The sequence below is a fragment of the Hippocampus comes genome, unplaced genomic scaffold (genome assembly GCF_001891065.2).
Source record: "Hippocampus comes isolate QL1 unplaced genomic scaffold, H_comes_QL1_v1.1 scaffold198, whole genome shotgun sequence".
NCBI lineage: Eukaryota > Metazoa > Chordata > Actinopteri > Syngnathiformes > Syngnathidae > Hippocampus > Hippocampus comes.
The window spans coordinates 320,743-340,168 of NW_017804974.1; the positions used below are offsets into that span (position 1 = coordinate 320,743).

At 40.9% G+C, this 19,426-nt stretch overlaps 1 protein-coding gene across 4 annotated transcripts in view; it reads right to left on the minus strand.

The window, feature by feature from the left end:
- LOC109529218 (golgin subfamily B member 1-like) overlaps nucleotides 1–17,954 on the minus strand; it is a 68,320-nt gene extending 50,366 nt beyond the window's left edge. For 2 of the 4 annotated variants that reach the window (XM_019892509.1, XM_019892492.1), the window contains exons 1-9: nucleotides 17,778–17,954; nucleotides 14,661–14,714; nucleotides 11,201–11,356; nucleotides 8,520–8,657; nucleotides 5,733–5,846; nucleotides 1,689–1,841; nucleotides 1,386–1,565; nucleotides 1,094–1,216; nucleotides 873–986 (exon numbers count right to left, since the gene is read on the minus strand). In XM_019892509.1, coding sequence (XP_019748068.1) covers nucleotides 873–986; nucleotides 1,094–1,216; nucleotides 1,386–1,565; nucleotides 1,689–1,841; nucleotides 5,733–5,846; nucleotides 8,520–8,657; nucleotides 11,201–11,356; nucleotides 14,661–14,705 — 1,023 coding nt within the window. In that variant the 5' untranslated portion in view covers nucleotides 14,706–14,714; nucleotides 17,778–17,954. The remainder of the gene's footprint in view (nucleotides 1–872; nucleotides 987–1,093; nucleotides 1,217–1,385; nucleotides 1,566–1,688; nucleotides 1,842–5,732; nucleotides 5,847–8,519; nucleotides 8,658–11,200; nucleotides 11,357–14,660; nucleotides 14,715–17,777) is intronic. The other 2 variants (XM_019892501.1, XM_019892519.1) reach the window with 1 other exon arrangement.
- Between the last annotated feature and the right edge of the window lie 1,472 nt (nucleotides 17,955–19,426).

A 19,426-nucleotide genomic window follows, 5' to 3' on the forward strand; every position in this document is an offset into this window, starting at 1 on the left:
TTTCACCCTCTCTGAACCGTGAAGGAGGTATCAGATTTAACCTGTCTCCTATTTACAATAATGTGCCGTGTGAACAGGGCTATAGACATGCTGATCAGGCTAACTGAAAGTAGCTATTCAGCCCTAGCCCAAACAATAGGCCAAATCAAGACCCAACGATAGGGAATTTAGAAATCAATGGGCCTCTTCACCATAGGGGCGTGACTAACCATCCCCACCCAGTCCTCAAATAGGCCACGCTCAGCTTTTTAGCGCAGAGCAATTTCCCGGAGTCTTCACGGAGACTTCAGAGTTGTCTACCGCTGACGAAGCTTCTGTGAGAGAAGCGAAACGTCCTTTTTTGTTATTTGTTTTTTACCCACAGGTACAGATGACGACTGACGGAACCCTTTCTACGATGGAACTTTCCTGTACGACTGAGAGCCTCCACAAGCAACCTCCAGTTTCCTTAACACATCAGTACAGGTATAACTATTATTCTGTTTTGTGCTCCAGTGTCCAGGCATTACATTAAACAGAATTTCTCTGGCTTTTATTTTGAAGCAGCGACATTGTTAAGTGAAATATATCGCAGTATACATTTTATCAAGGAAATGTAGTGCCGTAAAAGTGAAAAGTGAAAGTTGCTGTCAAATAAATCAAGGACATTACTCTGTTACATAACAAGACTGGTCATTTCAGAGGGTTGGGTTTTATCAAACTTAAGTAAAAAGAGTACTTGTTAGTCTCAGGGATATTCAAAAGCACAATGCACTATATCTTTCAAAATGAACAGCAAACCTGTCAAGAAATGACGCTATTTCCTTTGTTACATTGGACTATCTCATGTGATTAAGGTGCCAAATAGATTAGCATTGAGTGCATTTCCTCACCTTTATCTGCTGGTCCCTGCCGTCCACCTCTGTCTGAAGAACATCAATGACCTGTGTTTTTCCAATCAGCACCTCCTCTTTCTCATGCAGTTTCTGTTTTAAAGCCTTCAGAAGCTGATAAAAAAAAATACATGCATGAAAGATTATTCAACAAGTTTTTTTTTTTTTTTTTTTTAATTCTGTTTGTGAAGACAAAACATCAACAACTATGTCATCACAACCTGCTCAAGATCAGCACTGGCATCAGACTTTGCAGCAAGTTTGAAGAGCTCCTGTTCATGCATCTGGTTGATTTCAGTCAGCTGATTATCTTTCTGGATGATTATCTCTTTGAAAGTTTGGATCTGAATCCAAAGACAAAATAGATCATGGGTGCATATCGAGATGAAAAAATATTTAAGTACAAAAATGCAAAAGCAACTTTTTGTTATGTTATTCTATTCGCTAGAATTAAATATATTTTGTGCTTATCTGATTATGATATTACCGAACAACAACAGCACAAAAACGTACATTCTGCTTGTACATGCTCTCTTTCTGACTGTACTGCTCCTTCTCTGTGTCCAGAAGCTCTTTCAGGCTGTCTGTCTGCTCTTGGAGCAAACTATAGCGTTCCTCTGCTTCTCCAACCTTCTTGGTCAGGTTCTGCACCAGCTGCTGAAGTTCCTGCATCGCTCCGTTGTCTTCATCTACCTGAGGAAGTATTGTACAGTTAAATTTCAAAATATGGAAAATATAAATTATTATTATTGTTTTTGATTGCTGGATTAAATTTGAAGAACAGGATTATGCAATTTTTTTTCTGTGAAAAACAACCTTCTGCCGCTTTGGTGTAATGGGCTGGTCTCCTGCCACTGCTATTTGCAAGTGAATAATGTAGGCCTCCTTCTCTGCCAGCTTCCTGTCCTTCTCTGTCAGCATAACATCCATTTCTTCACCTCGGAGACGCTGTGCTTCTACCTCTTTCCTCTAAAGAAACATTGTCAATGTTTTCAGATTTCTTAAAAAGCCACAGTTGCACATTAGTTTGTATGTGTGGAGAGTACATTGCATTCCACAAAAGTGTGTTGAAGTAGAGAGAGAGATCTAAAACAGGCAGGATGTGGCTATCGACGAATCGGAGTGCCCTACCCCTGCTACAAAGAGACCACCTACCTCTCAATGGGCATTTTCCAACAGTTTGATATATCTGAGTCACTTTTGGACAGAAACCTATGTCCAAATTCGGCCCATTTAATATTTTTCACAAATCAATGTGATTGGTCAGTCCCACGTGGCAAAAAATGTGTGTAAACATTTGTAAAAAGAGGTGGCACGGTGATCGATTGGTTAGAAGGTCCGCCTCACAGTGCAGAAGTGCAGGGTTTGATTCGGGCTCTGGCCTTCCTGTGTGGAGTTTGCATGTTCTCCCGATGCCTGCGTGGGTTTTCTCTGGGCACTCTGGTTTCCTCCCATATTCCAAAAACATGCATTGCACGTTGATTGAATGCTCTAAATTGTCCCTAGGTGTGAGTGTGAGCCTGATGGTTGTATGTCTATGTGTACCTTGCCATTGGCTGGCAACCGGTTCAGGGTGTCCCCTGCCTACTGCCCAAAGACAGCTGGGATAGGCTCCAGCACAGCCCGTGACCCTTGTGAGGATAAATCGGATCAGAAAACGGACGGATGGATATTTGTAAAAAAGACCGTGCCGGTTTTTGTTTTCATGTGAAGTGATTCTCCTTGATGAAAAACTGTTCTCCAAAAAGTATCTGAATTAAAATCGATTTTCTTGACATTTTCAGTAAAAAGTCACAAATCTTTTCGTTCCGATGGTGCAACCTAATATTAAATATACAGAAAAGAAAATGAACATACAGACATAAACTTTACTGTTGGTGTGGAGTCAATAGTGATACCGGTTTATTTAGTGTTCCTTTGTCTGATAGTTGGGGGTAAGAAGCTGAGCAAATGAGGAATTTCTGGTCCATTTGGATTGTAGCCTCTTGAAAGAAAGAGGATTGACCAGTGTGTGCCCAGTTTGAATAAGATCAGATGTAATCTGACCTGCATGACCCAGGGGGCCTGGAGACATACAGGTCACAGATGGTTGGGAGATTAAGGCTGATCCCCTTCACAGCAGCGTGCTGCATGCAATCTGTGGCTGTCACTGGCACCCATGTACCACATGGTGATGGAGGAGGTGAGGATGGACTTGATGATGGCTGTGTAGGACTGCACCAACATCTTTGTTGACATCTTGAGTTTTCACTGTCTACGGAGCTGTTGGTACTGTAGGCTAATTGCAGTGAGTCCAGGAGTAGGGTGGTGATTGACTTGAGGTCACGGAGGACCAGTTGTTCAAAGATGTTTTTGCCACAGGCCTTTCGGCATTGAGTCCTGAAATGTGGGGCTTCTTGTACATTTGTGGAGAACTCCAATGAGGTGTTGAAAATGTCAATGAAGACTGGCTCTAGCTGAACCAGTGTCTCAGTACTGTCTTTGGAGGAGTCGGTAACTAAGTCTGGGCCCAGGCACTTCATCCAGCTCTTTCGGGGGCGACCCAAGCCATTCCCAGGCTAACCCAAAGACAGCCTCTCGAGAGTGTCCTGAGTCGTCCCCAGGGCCAGCCTGTGAAAACTGGCTTCTAGATAGGCCGTGGAACGGAATTCTTTTGTGTGTGGTGTTCTGTCATGACATTATCGGAGCAGAGTACATACAATACAAGAAAAGCTGTTCAAACGCTGTTCATGTGTGGCTTCCGGGCCAGATAAAAAAAATGTGTTAAGATTTGAAGCAGAGCGCAAACACGTACGCACACACACACACACACGCGCGCACGCACGCACACACAATCTTGTGTTAAAAAATAAGACGGCCCAGTTTGTCATCACACATAAACTGCTGTTGCTGCAATACAAATATGAGGTAAGGTATTACTAAAAGCATGAGTCATGAGAAAAATTTGATTTTGCAATGTTTTTATTGTCTTTTTTTCCCACCCAGACCCGCACGTTGAGAGTTGTTCTGGATTACCTCGCCGCAGACAAGGACAGAAGACCGCTGCTTATCCAAGTGAGTGCACAGAGCGTCGCCATGCTGAAATACCATTTATCTCAATTTACTCACATGTTTTATTATTCCGTTATATGACTCCCGGCGCCACACCCGATAATCTCTCACGGCACGCTAATATGGCTGTGAATCACTGGTGTAGAGGAACAAAGCCCTACTGTGGTTTTCATCGTTATTTTTATTTTTTTTTGTGTATGTCTTCTCCCTGCAGGTGTTGCGGTGCCTGTGCCAAGCATGGGCCAACCCAAGCGCAGTCAAACACACTCCCCTGGAGCAGCAGCTGTACGTCAGCAAGGCACTCCTGCTGGCTGTGGGTCTGCTGGAGGATGCTGAGCTGCAGGAGCTACGTTCAGGTGCGAATTTCTGTCGCAAAGGAGGGGTCAAAATATATGTATTATACTGCCATTAAAATGTTTCTCATTTTAATTGCATTAACCGATTGCATTTTTCCCTCAGAACTTCTCCAGTGCATGCTGGGAGGAATGCAGAGCCACCTGGACAGCAACGTGCTACGAATCAGGCATATGGGGATGGTTGTGGGCGAGTGTCTGAGCTCCCGCATGAATATCAACGGAACCAAGCTCAAATTTGAGGTCAGTGTTGAATTGAGACGTGGTCAAAAAGTTTTTCAAGGCATCAAATCAAATTGTTGTAATCCGCTGCATATTTGCAAATTCAAACTCTTTCATCAAATGTCCGCATTTGAACCTCAGTGCTCACGAAGCATCGCTTGTTGCTGTTTGTGTGTTGTAGTATGAACAGGATGAGGAAACGCAAGATCTGGTTTCTCTTCTGACTCCTTCCAAGATGGGCGAATCAGAGCCTGAATGTGACGATGGGTGAATATATCTGAATGATTACAAGCTTTTGACAAAAGACGCCTAAATCTATGACAAATATATCAATTTTTCTAATGTATTAGTAGTACTGTATAACCTTGCATTCATGCAATGTGTGAATGTTTGCTGGTTTTATTTCATATCATGAACAGGCTCAGCCCTCCAGAAGAGAGCAGAGAAAATCCGCCAGTTTGCAATGGTTCCTCACCAAATGAACGAGAAATGGCATCGTCAAAAACGGAGCCAGGCTCGGACCTCGATAGGTAAGTGTCCACTGCACACATACACCATTTCAGTGAAAGTAGGATGTATGCCCAGCCTGGCACGTTTCTTGATTTTTAGGTTCATTCTGAAATGGCATTTATAGGTTTTTAGGAGTAATGTACCGTATGCGATATGTTACAAGATCAGTGACATCTTTCCCAATTGCAGCGATGATGAGTTCACGCCTTACGACATGTCTGAAGATCAGGAACTAAATAAAGCGTCACCACCGCGCTACCTACGAGATTGTCTGGAAAGTATGTTTCCTTGTTTTTCGTCCTTCCCTCCCCACACCATGGTATTATTTTATCATATCCTGCCTGATCCCCCCCTTCTGCATCCAGATTTAATTTTGTCTGAAGATCCGGAGCGCGTGGAGCTTAGTTTAAGGGTTGCTGAGGGACTGGTGAGAAAGAACGTCTTTGCGACTAAAGAGGTACACTGGGCGTGCACAGCACAAGTCTTCTATATTTAGTATGTCTGTTTTTACTCCCCACTGGTGGACAAAGCACACACACACACACACACACACACACACACACACACACACACACACACCAAAATGTGGAATGCCTGGTTGTCCACCTTGTGTGTGGGGTCTGGCACAGAAAAAAAAAATCTTTTAAGATTTGATAATCCTTTGTGTACCAGGCCTTTATCAAAGAGAAAAAAAACTGTAAGATGAAAAGGACGGGTTTCTTGCCTTCTTTTCAACCTCCTTCTCACTTTGTGCCAGGTGTTGTTCTAGCTCCTCGACCTTTTTCTTCAGCAAGACAATTTTCCCCCGAGAAGCTGGCTCCCCTCCTTCTGATGGACCCTACAAGAATATTGAATGAATTGCTCCTGAAATTGCGTACAGTGGACATAAAAAATAAAAAGTATAACCTAAATAATTTTTTTTAGGGTCAACTTTAATATATTTTTACGTCCACATCGCTTGAATAGTTATGAACATTTAATGCATTAATGGCGTTTTTTTCTGCCCAAATGTGACGCATACCAGATTTTTTCAGGTAGTGTGATTTTATCAAATCCGAGCTGGGCCTCTTTCATATGTGGGTATGAATCAAATATGTATGCGTTGTGTCAGCAGTACGAACACTCCTCCACACACATCTGATCTATATGTTATCAAAAGCCCAGTATGCACTCCACCAGGGTGGGATAGATTGCTCGGCCGAGTGGTGACATCATCTGTGAATCTGCAAAGTTGTCTTGAGTAACACTTGTGGCTTTACATTTGACTTAAATTTAATCACAATTGAAACATGAAGCATACAGTGGACATTACAGTTAGAGTAGTAATCTAGCCTGCAAACTGTTCATTTATTACGCGCGGCAATGACGTGACATCATCATTAGTAGAAGTCTTCATTAAATGAGACTGAGGGACGTTGTCAAATATTTCAACCTCCTCCTGCTTAGCTACTCTGGGGATGAGATGATAATGTAGTGTGAATGTAGTCAATTACTGTACTCAAGTTCGGGGTGAAACGAGTCCTTGGGTGATTCAAGGATTTTGATTCAGAAAAATAGCCAAGGATTTTTTTTCTGCCTTGAGTACCCGTTTATTTGACGTGCACATTGGGAAGACAGTCAAGCCTACCACAGTGACACTTATTCATGACGGTCAAGTAAGCTTTTGAAAAACACATAACGGGAGAGCTAAACCAAGGGTGTCAAACTCATTTTTTGTCACGGGCCACTTTGGAGTTACGTCTTCCCTCGGAGGGCTGTTACGAAAGTGAAACCGAAGAAATGTTTCTCGTGTTATTACTTGTACACAACAAACGGATGGATTACGAGAATTGAAATCACTCAAGTCAACCATTTGTTTGTTGAGATCAGTGGGATTGAGGCTAACAACATTTCAACATTATTTATTACACGTGACAATTTAACATTTCGGTACAGGTTTTAGCAGTGATGATGATTTGCTTTTAAGGGCCACATAAAGTGATGTGGCGGGCAGCATCTGCCCTCTGGATCTTGTCTTTGACACCTGTGCGCTAAACTATCAGAAAGGATCCAAAGAAAAGCAAAACTGCTAAAGGGAGTGTTCTTGGAAGCGCTTGTCACACAGGAGCAGAAATACTGTATCTGTGCTCTTCTTGCGTTTTGTAACCAGGCAACCAGGGAAATGTTACTTTGATCTAAGAACATTTCAAGTTATAGAGGGGCTCAGGGGACCAGTTAAGTTTAAAATTTGAGGTTCCACTGAATTTATAATGCCACATGTACATGTTGGTGAATTGGATAAGCGCACACTACATCACCAAAATACCCAAGTAGGTACGCGTGCAGGTCAGTGAGTGGGAGCAATTGAGGAAGCCGGCTCAAATGTGCACACATTGTCCTTTAAAAAACAAAACCAAATAGTGCTCATTAAGTTAGGCCAAACAAAAAAGTGTGTTTCCGGTAACAAGAAATTTCAGCATAGGGTCGGTAGGTCGGACAAAGTTTTTTTTTTTTTTTAAACCCCCCCCTCCCCTCCATCAAAAATGTAAACAAAATAACCATAAAACATAAAACAAGAAGACATTGAACCCGCCACCCCGCGGCCAGCGCCGCCATCGCCTATTTACTTTTCTCCCCACTCCGGACTCAGGGGCTGGGGCGCGCCGCCGCCTCCGCCGTCCTCCTCCGCCATCCTCCTCCGCCGTCCTCCTCCGCCCTCGGTTTTTACTCAGCCCGTGGTGTTCATCAAATAGTTCGCTTTATTTTTTCGATACATCAATGGATGCTATTTTCTTAACATTACGGTGCGAGCATGCGACTGTAACGCAGAAAACGCGGTTGAAACTGTCGTCGGAGTTCGCGGCCGCCGCCATGTTTCAATGTTGTTGACAGACGACAGGGCAAATGACGCACGCGCTCAACGTGAATATTGCGAGAGTTTGCACCAATGTAAACACTCTACACAAAAATGTAGAGGGTTGTTTGAAAAAAAATGCCGACCGTAAAGTTTTTTTTTCGACGTAGAAATTCTCGGTCGGTCGGGTTACCGGAAACACACTACTTTTTTTTCTACGCCTTATATGGCCATGAAAGTGTCAAATTAGACATGCAGACTTGGGTGTTTATTTATTTATTTATTTATTTACGGGATAAGGATTTAACCTAAAGCATGTACCCATGCCTCTCAAAAAGATTTCCCATTTGCAATTTAGTTGTGCAAGTTACAGGTCATTGTAATTGTGTGAAAGGTTTAGAAATGAATCTTTGTCTTTACATGACAAAAACCTGCCATTTGAACAGAATGTGTAGACTTTTTAGCTGCATGTTAAATAGTCTTATTTGAATCGATGACGACAACTTTACAATGACAAACATGATACATATAAGTAACATTTTATGGAACTCGAAATGTATCGGTTAAAAATTCTCTTTTGAAACTCCTTCAAATAGTTGGATTACAAATGAGGATTAAGTTCAATGAAATTGTGCAGTTACATCCACCTCTTGTTTGTGCAGAGTACGGTATCTTTACCTTTTTGTTGTGTGTTGGTGTATTTTGGCCTCCCATTTGTTTCTTCAGTTCTTCTAGCTGTGTAGTGAGAGACGTCACCTTGGCCTTGTTTTGGAGACGCAGCTTTGACAGTTTTGCTTCACATGCCTCCTTCTCCATCTGAAACAGTGACAGCATGGTATTTGTTCATTCTTAACAGTAGCCAATCATTTAACTGAGTGAGAAACAGGGAAAGGGTGGGACCAATAAGGATTTCTTGAGGCCGATGCAGATTTTTGGCAGAAAAAAAATACAGATTAGGAATTAAGTACATTCAATTCCTTTTTAAATTGTGGATGAGTCCAAACAATCCACCTGCAGCATCATCAAAGGCCTTCATAAGGGTTTTTTTCTCCATATTTGTGCCGCCTGCGGTTGAATAACAAAACGTAACAGCAATCTGCTCCACAAAAAAACCTGAAAAGCAAGCAAAAAAATAAGGTAAAAAAAACCAAAACAATTTGAGCAGAGTAATAGTGAGCTGCGGCCCAGCACTGCAACATAAGCATTTAGCAATTGCACTTGGCACTCAGTCAAGAGCAAGGCTGCACGCTTGTTTTTGTCACACCTTCAAAATTGATCAGAAATTGGATGGATATAAACCACACCATAACAAGCAATTGCCAGAAACTATTTATGGTTTTACATGCCTGTACTTAAAATTACCACAAATAAGAATAAGTACCGTATTTTCCGCACTAAAAGACGCACTGGATTATGAGGCGCACCTTCAATGAATGGCGATTTTGTAATTTTTTTTCATGCATTGGACGCTTCACATTATAAGGCGCAAGCTACAATTCCTGCACTAGATGAGGCTACGCTCCTTCCAGTCAACTTGAGAGGCATTCATGACCACCTCTGAAAAATGTAAATGAACTATTACTGCACTTAAATGAAACTACGAAAATTGAAAATAATGCATCAAAACAGAAAATCAAGCGAGGAAATCACAAAATAAATTATATATCCCCCCAACAGAATTTATTTTGTGATTTCCTTGCTTGATTTTCTTCGTGGTTTCATTGAAGTAAGAATTAATTTACGTTTTTCGGAGGCGGCCATGAACGCCTCTCGAGTGGAACGAAGAAAACACGGAGACAAACAAAGACGTACAGTACCTGTTTTTGTTGAGACTGTGAAAACCATTAATGAAGTCTGCGTTTAAAAAAAAAAACAAAAAACACAGCTCTCCTTTTTTCAACAAATACAGGTGAGTCTTTGTCCGTCTCCGTGCCTTCTCTTATTCCGTTCAACTCGAGAGGCGTTCATGACCGCCTGTGAAAAACGCATTGGCATTTCCTTGATCATAAATAGCGCCACGACTACTACGATCAGATGTCAGTAGTAGTTATTTATTCCTTTGTTGTGTATTCACAAATGATGTAATCACAATATAAATTCTGGAGGGGTGGCTATAGAATTTATTTTGTGATCCTGATGAGAGGGACCATCCTCGCTTGCTTTTCAGTTTTGATGTACAGTGATACCTCAGTTTACGAATGCTTCCACTTCCGAACTTTTCGCCTCACAAACATTAAATTCGCGAGCATATAGTCTCGGTGGACGAACTAGTTTTCGGCGGACGAACACACCACGCGATCGAGCAGTGCCACGGTGGCGGCCACTAGAAGCTGACGCACGCTCAACGGCGTCCCATTTCGTCACCCCCTTTCTTCGAGTGAGGACGTGATTTGTTTGAGCGTTGGACCATATAGAGTGCACGTTTGCGATTATGGGACCGAAAAAGACCCCACCACAAGTTAGTGTTAAGCCGAAGAAGACGAAAATTACGATCGAGCAGAAGAAGGACATAATCGAAAAACACGAACGAGGTGTGCGTTTGCGTGACTTAGCATCACAGTACTGTATCAGTTAGCTAAGTCTACCATTGCTTCCATCCTGAAGAACAAGGGAGCTATTAAGGGTGCGTGTGTGGCTAAGGGTGTTTCTGTGTTGTCTAAGCCAGGGGTCCCCAACCTTTTTTGCCCCACGGACCGGTTTATGTCAGACAATATTTTCAGGGACCGGCATTTAAGGTGTGGCGGGTTTATACAACAAAATAATATGGTATGAGCTGCATGAAAACTGTGGTGTTTTCGAAATATAATAATATTTTAATGGTTTCTTATGGGAAATAAATGTTCGGAATAAGAACTTTTCGCCTTACACACACTTTCTCGGAACCAATTATGTTCGTAAACTGAGGTATCACTGTATTATTATCAATTTTCGTAGTTTCATTGAAGTAATCATTAGTTTACGTTTTTCGGAGGTGGTCTTGAACGCCTCTCGAGTCGAACAGAAGAAGGCACGTAGACAGACAAAGACGTACCTGTATTTGTTGAGACTGTTTTAAAAAATGAACACCACAGCTCTCCTTTTTTCGGAGCTGCAACAAAAACTTATTTAATAAAGCAGCGACACAGTTCACGAAACCAACAGCAAGTTATAACATTGGAAGCATGTCTCCAGGAAGGAGCCATCTTGGAGTCGATGTATTACTGTAATGACCATACAAAAGATGCCCCAGATTTTAAGCCGCTCGATGAGCTTTTAAGAAAATTGAAGACTTTTTGTTGCGCCCTATAGTGCGGAAAATACGGTAATAGAAAATGGATAGATAGCTATATAGTAAAGATTTATGGAGACAAAGTCAAAACCTTGAGCTGTTCATCCTTGGTGCAAAGTACTGCATCCTTCTCCCGAATCAGCTCTTTCAGCTGTGTGACGAGCTGCTGAGTTTGAACAAGTCTGTCTGTCATTTCATCAGCTTGAACCTCTCTACTTAAGCTGCCTCCATGGGGAGAGCCTGGGGCCTGGAAGAGAGAGCAAGAGAGACTTGTGAGTACTTGTCCACATTTCAAAATGCATTAGGCTGACAATGATGCACCACTGGTATATCTCCGGCATAGTAAGGCTGTAAAATGTGAAGAAAAACTCTGAGTCTTACAGAAAGGGTAGGTGAATAAAGGGATTGTCCTGTTACCAAAACTGCGTAGCCATATGGTCGCGAAAATAACAACCATATTGACAGTTCAAAAGCATTGGTCCCAACAACAAAAATAATTCGAGAGTAATTCAGCATTTTATCAACATACATTTTTTTTCCCATTCATTTCAAACATAGAGGTATTTATTCGACTGGAGATCATATGGGGGACAATATAAAAGAACAGATTGAACTAAAAAAAAAACGGACCCTCTGGAATAATGAATATTCCTTAAAATGTAAACATAATTTTTAGGTTTTGATCCTACATACTGTCATTGCCTTGTTATATAATATAATATACTTTACCTTCCACAAGGGCTTTGTCCTCCGGAGATACCTCTCGAGTCAAACTAACTTCATATTTGGAAGATTACACCGAGTCATTACTGCCCATTAGCTTCACGTTCAGCTGCATCTTCGGTCTTTGTTACGATGACTTTCTGTTTACTGCTGCTTCTTCTAATTATACGCGGATTCTGTTTACTTACTTTACAACTTGCAAACCAAAGTTAGAATAAAAGATGGAGTCTGACTAGCTGCAATCACGCACATTTCTGCTGTATCTGATGAGTAAATATGCTCACAGCGGGTCACCTAATATTCCAATTCTCAATCATATAACCAGTCCTACATATGCTGCCCTTCGGAAGGTAATCAACGGAGTTGGACGATTGGGGAGGCTTTCGTTTCGAAAAAAAAAAAAAAAAATTCTATTTTTCTTTTTTTTTTTTTTTTTAATCTGGAATCTGTCTCTGTTGCGGCCTTGTACCATATGGGCTGCAGCCTGGTAACTGGGGGTCGGGGACCACTGTGGGAGGAAACTAAGAGGACATTCAATACCCTCATCATTTTCCTGCAAAAAAAAAAGGCACAGCGCCGAATTCAGGAGCATCTACCTGTAACTTGAAAGGCTGGCTAAAAATTTGGTGCTGCTAACACAGAAGAGCCTTAACTGCCTCAAAAGCCTATTGACACTGGGTGGACCAGATGAACTCCGCCTTAGTCTTTAAGAGATTAGTCAGGGGAATACAACATCGTAAAGGTTTTACAGAAAGCAAGATGGTAGCCCGCCATGCCCGGGAATCCCTTAAGTTCCTTTCTTTGTAGATGGCTGTAGAATTTCCTTCGCTGGCTGAATCTTTGCTTCCGCTGGAAGATCAAAACCATGACCTACTATCTTGCCAAGGTTCAGTAAACTGCAGCTTTGGTGAAATCACATTTTGCTCAGTTACCAGTCAACCTGGCCCACACCAGTCATTCAAACAAGACTTGCACATTCTGGACATACTCCTCCCAAGACTTCAAATAGATGACATCATCATCGAGGTACACAACACACCCAGGCTTGACACAACCAGATTCATCTATATTTATATCTCTCGATCAACACATACACATTTATACAATATGCATATACAGGTTATCATTAGTTCTATTTTCTAATGATGTGCGTTGACCCATCAGTGACTCATTTTTTCTGCAAAACTAGCCAGAAATAACACCAATGATGATACACAAACTATTTTCATGGGTTGCTGAATAAACTACTGTGTCTCAAGTCTAAAAAGGAAGTGACATGCAGTCACTCCAAGTGACAAGCTGGGCATGCACTCAGCTATTTGTGTTTTATTTTTATTTTTTTCCTTTTGTAACTTTGCTTGCCTTTTGTCAATTGTTATTGTATTGTATGTTCAATAAACAATTAACTAAAAAAAAAAAAAAAAAAAAAAGGGTCTGGGAGTGCCCATGCAGACCCCTTTGAGAACTGTACCAACCTACAGTAGCTCAGTGCTACATGCTAAAGAGCAGTCTACCAATTGTTTTAATTTCATCAATGCTTCTGAACATCATTGCTAATGCTTTTTAATGTCATTTCAGGCTTTAATTTTGACCAAAAACCTTTAATGATTTTTAATATCATGCAGAAACACTGATCCTGGTATTACAATTAAAGATCTAAAATTACTGAATAAATAAAATACAGCATTTTCCCCCACTGATTCCAATCTGTTTTTTCAACAAAATATAGAATATTTAGTACAAAAAAAACAATTTCTCATTGAGTTTAAATAAATAAATCCTAACATTCTTCTGTTTTGATTCTTCTTTAGTAAGTCACAGGTGAGCCATTTTTAGAACAGACTTGTGGGCTACTCATTTTGTTCGGTAAAACATCAAACTGATAATCGGTCCATGTGTAGCTTTCACTTTGAATAATTTTAGAATGTTCCACTGATTATTGAATAATCGGCTAAAATGTTATTTTTGCATTTAAGTATATTACAAATCAATTTCACTGCTTAGTTGCATACATATTTGACTTAGTGGATTTCATCTTTCCCTCATTCATGCAATACTTTGCAAAATGTACTGTACTATGTGATACGTAGAAAAAGCCTACATGTGGAACATTGTCTGCTGAGGATGGGGCAGAATTTAAGCTCTTGAGCCCTGACTGCCATGTCAAAAGCCTTGTGCTCAGCAGTCCCGCTGATCCCACTCTATCCAGACAAAAACAACAAACTGGGAAGTTGGTACTACATTTGTTCGTACAAAAGGGGCAGAAGATGAGTAAATTCACTCTTAAAAGTTGTCTCATTCAATTCTTGCAAAAAGTGATTGTCAATGATCACATTCTCTCCCACCGTACACCCTCCAATGACAGAGGTCAATTCCCTGAGGTGTGCTGTGTTTTGTGTTATTATAGCGGCGAAACAGGCAGCCCCACTGCCACACGAAACACGTGATGTTGCGGCTAACTACACTCAAATATTGCTGAAAGATTTTCATACTGTTTAGCCATATTGGCAAAAAGTTTTCCTGACCCAGTGCAAACCCTGAAAAAGCAAATATGATAAACTATTTTCTATTTTGATCATAAATCAACAATATGTCAATATTCCATCAAAACGTTCAACCTGGGGGTGGATTAAATTTGTCAAATGTAACCAAGTGAAGAGTTTGATCATTTTTGACATGTTTGTGGCTATGTAGTGTAAGTTATGTGGCTCACTCATAACCACAATGTGTTTTCAACATTGCTGAGTTTCTCACTGGGCACTAACACCAGTCACTTGATCCGAAAATGTGACCGCTTAAGTCATTAAAAGTTATGCACAGATACTTACTCCTGAGCCAGACTCTCCCTCATCATTGGAAAACCACTTCAGCATGGTTCAGACCTTAAAACACAGCAAACACAAACATAAATTATTCACAATCGATAAACACTCATTTGATAAAGGATTTTGAGGTATATTCTGATGATGTCGGACAGGCTTTTTCAACAAACCCATCAATGACAGAGGGGAAAAAACAGTGGTCACTGACATAACCTAAAACTGACCAAAATAATAATTAATAAAAATCTACTGAAAAAAATAACCAGTGAAACTCAGTCACTGTTTTATTTTTTTGGTCCAACAGAAATATGTGGCAACACAAACACAATAATGCGGTACCCATTGTTGCAGAATTTTTGAGGGATTCCTGCAAACAGTTTCTCCCTCTCATTCTGTATGTCTCAACACACTTTTGTTCGACTACTTATGAGGAAAAAGCTAAACCTTCTCAGGTTTGAAAGGTGCCTTCTCCAGATTGTGTTTCATCTTTTTTCACACATGTACAATAATAATTACCATATTTTCACAACCGTAAGGTACACTTAAAAGTTCTTAATTTTCTCCAAAATGGACGGGGTGCCTTAGATATGCACCGAGTCCCAAAATCTGTAAATGTTGTGCGACTTCGATGAGGGCTCCGCTTGGCTGACTGATATTGTGCCGGCACACTGCTTATACAGAGGAAAGATAAACGTGACTGCTACAATTTGTGAATGGATTGTGGATGCTTGGGCTAACGTGTCTGCTTGCACTACTGTTCAAGCTTTCGCAAAAGCCGGCATCATTTCTGAGTAGCTGCACAGCAACAAGGCTGACTCTGACAATGATGCGAGGGAACCTGGCATGTTTGATGCAGAACTACCTCAGCTGTTCATTTCAGATACAGAAGATGAGGACTTGTTGGATTTGCGGAAGAGGATTGATCAAAAAATAATGTGAGTTCATTGTTAAATACAATAAAGGACAAGCAAACTCTGTTTGATCATGCTGCCTTTCTAAAAACATACGCTGGCATGGATGCATGCTACCATATTTTTTAAGCGAATTTGTGTTTTACCATGCTTGCGTCCAATAATAAATTGCACCTTGTGTATGTGATTGAACCCGTAACTCAGATTGCGCCTTTTAATACAGTCGGCCATATGGTCCAAAAAATATGGTACATCAATTGCCAATATTAATTTAAGAAAATTATAGTTTCAACAAAAGTGACTTCAGTGATAATTGTGGACTTTAACAGAGGGGATCCATCCATCCATCAATTTTCTGAACCGCTTTATCCTCACAAGGGTGGGGTGCTGGAGCCTATCCCAGCTGTCTTCGGGCAGTAGGCGGGGGACACCCTGAACCAGTTGCCAGCCAATCGCAGGGCACACAGAGACGAACAACCATCCGCGCTCACACTCACACCAAGGGTACAATTAGAGTGTTCAATCAGCGTGCCATGCATGTTTTTGGAACGTGGGAGGAAACCGGAGTACCCGGAGAAAACCCATGCAGGCCCGGGGAGAACATGCAAACTCCACACAGGAAGGCCAGAGCCGGTTTGAACCCACAACCTCTAAACTGTGAGGTCGACGCACTAACCACAAATACAACAATTTTGTATTTACAGGTATGCTACTTGCCAGGACAAAAGGATGGGTGCCCTTCTTTTTAATTTTTGACAAAACCTTTTGAGATAATCACTGCAATCAAAAGATTTCTGGAACACTCCCTGCGGCCAGGTGGCCGATGGCTTTGTGCACAGGCATTTGGGGGTGCTGAATACGCACCCAAACTTTTAGACGTGCCCAAATTAAATGAAACTTTAAACATGAAACAATTTTGCTCATTGATTCCTCTAACAAATCCTCAATGATATTTATTGAAGGTATCTTCTCAAGAGGCAATTGCTCTCGCTATCTCAGGTCTGAAAGGTGACCTTAGCAAATTGCATCCTTTAGCTCCTCCCACAAAATTTCCATAGGATATCAATAAGGACTCTTCAGAAAAGTCCAACATTTTGTGGTTTAGCCATTCTTGGGTACTTAGTATTATTTGTTTTGGGACAATATCCTGTTGGAAGACTCATGTCCTGCTGTTGAGGCCGAGCTTTCTGACACTAGCCTTGATAGTCTTCAGAAACGTCAACAATATTGGAGCGAATTGGGCATTTACTGCACATACAAAAAGTGTTATATCTTTTCAGTAGTAGAAACACAAGTCTTATGTTTATACAGTATTTGTGTTTGTATCTTTTAAGTCTGCGTGTATAAACTTCACAGAGCAGGTCATGACTGACTCCGAGAATGGTTATCACGTTAGTTTGTATAGTTCAAACAATTCAGGTTTCGAGAATTTCATACTATCACTGTGATCAGTTACAGCGCATACAGTACCTGTGCACAATACAGTAAATTGAATCAAAATGCAAATTTTCCTTCAGAAATTAATTTGGAGGATGTCAATGTTTTGTAAAAAAAGATCATTCATTAAGTATAAAGGGCGAAACAGCAACATGTTTTCTAATATTAATTATGGTAAGACTTGATTTACTTAGTCCGGCCCAGTTGATATCAAATTACAACAACAATGTTTAAATCCCTGGTCTAGTTAATGAATTGCCACTGAGCTTGTCAATGTTCTCAACAGACCCGGCTGACAGTAAAAATCAGGTCTGACCGGATTCAGTTCACATACCAGACAAAATAAGCAGCATGTATTACTAACTTGCAATTGGAACTAGAAATACAGCACTGTTGCAACGGCATAAGCGATAAATAAGCGAAGGACCGATAAATACGTATTTTTTTTCTAGCTTTTATTAGTTACGATAACTAAAGAATACTAATTTAGTACGTTGTTTATCGCCAAGCAGTGACTTGGGCTAATAGCAAATAGTTCCCTTCCGAGCATGCTAATTGCAAACGTGCACCATAGTATAGCTGGCCATGACAACAACTTAGATTTAATATGGGGCTGATATCCACATTTAGACTAATTCAAGGCCTCCAAGTAAATAAAGTCTTGTTAGCCTGGCAACTTATCTCGCTAGCTAAACGCTACCACAACTAGCATCGGAGTCGAATGTGCAAATGAGCTCTTTGAAGCCTTCGACAATCGGTCATCAAATTTACTTACCGGGGACATAAATTTATGACGATTCCATCGATGATCTCCCCACATGGGCATCTCCGAAGGAATGCATCATTTTATTACAGCAACCACAACATTGGAACCAGAATGGCAAAATGAATTGAGCAAAATTGTCAACAACCGGACAGCTGGGGAAGCAGCGCATGCGCACATACATCCGCTATGCTGTTAGGCAGCACACTTGCATACCTCGAATTTTCATTATGAAACTTTAAAAAAAAGCAGGGTGGAAAACATCGATACTAACAGTTAGTCCCCGCATGGTTATGTTATTTACTATTATTATAATGAGTTGAAAATGACTTGCTGTCTTTGACGTACGTTACAATGTTAATCATTTAAAGGCCCAACAAACATGTTTATTTTTTTGTTTTGTTTTCCATCCATCCATCCATTTTGTAATCTGCTAATCCTCACAAGGGTCGCGATCGTGTTGGAGTCTATCCCAACTCTCTTTGGCCAGTAGGCGGGGGTACACTCTGAACTATGGTTGCCAACCATTACAGTATTTTTGTTTGTACTGTATTTAAAATTATTTTGAAAAGTGATGGTTTTGGATGTGTGTGTGTGTGTGTGTGTGTGTGTGTGTGTGTGTGTGTGCGCGCGCGCGCGCGCGCGCGCGTGCGTGTGTGTACCTTTAACTCGTGAGATAACGTTACAGTTTTAAATATAAAAATAAATATTTTCTTAATTTCATGACTGTTTCATGACCGTCAAACAAATAATGGGGTGATCAATTTTCTTGGAAACACAGAAATGATTTGAACTCATGCATTATTATCCACGCAAAATTCAATATGAATTTTATTCAATGATACACTAACGTTTTTGTCTCTTTTTTATTTTGACATTCAATATTTTGACAGTTCATCAACAAGTTCCATTCCGTACATGAGTCACTGGCAATGAGGTGCATTAAATGCATATGCGTTTGAATTCGTTTTAGAACTTTGAGAAAAATTTCTAAAAATACCAAGCAAAAATGTTGTTGGAAAATATGTGTAGGTAGTAACAGAAGCATAATGTATCCTTTTTTACATTTCTATGATCGTCATTTAGATGTACTTATGTTTTACTTTATTCCACATCAAATGAAGCTGTCACTGTTGTCTTAACTATTTAGTTTAACATTAACTGGTTAATGTATTTACATATTCTTATCGATTCTTGATGATTTTTTTTTTTTAATCCATTCATCCAATTTCGGAGTCGCTGATCCTCACGAGGGTTGCCGGCATGGTGGAGACGATAACTGTGTCCAAATTCACAGGCTGTGTTCTCCGAAGGCCGCAATTTCGGCCACATTCTTCATCTGCGCGACTGGACCGCACGTGGTTTCCGAATTCAAGACAACTCGCAGGCCTGGTCCTTCAACAGCTGAAAACTTTCTTCCTCGTGTAGCTTTCGTGGACCGCATAAAACATGGCAAATTTGAACAGGCTTAATGTGAATTTGGACACCACGTGAAGTCGAGTCAGGACAGAAGTGATGTCGTGCAGCTGAAAATGTGGCATTCCGAAGACCCAGCCTGTGAATTTGGACATAGCCTATCCCAACCTTTGGGCGGTAGGCAGGGTGCTCCCTGAATTTGTGGCCAGCCAATATGGAACCCAAATGTGCGTCATCTTGAGGTC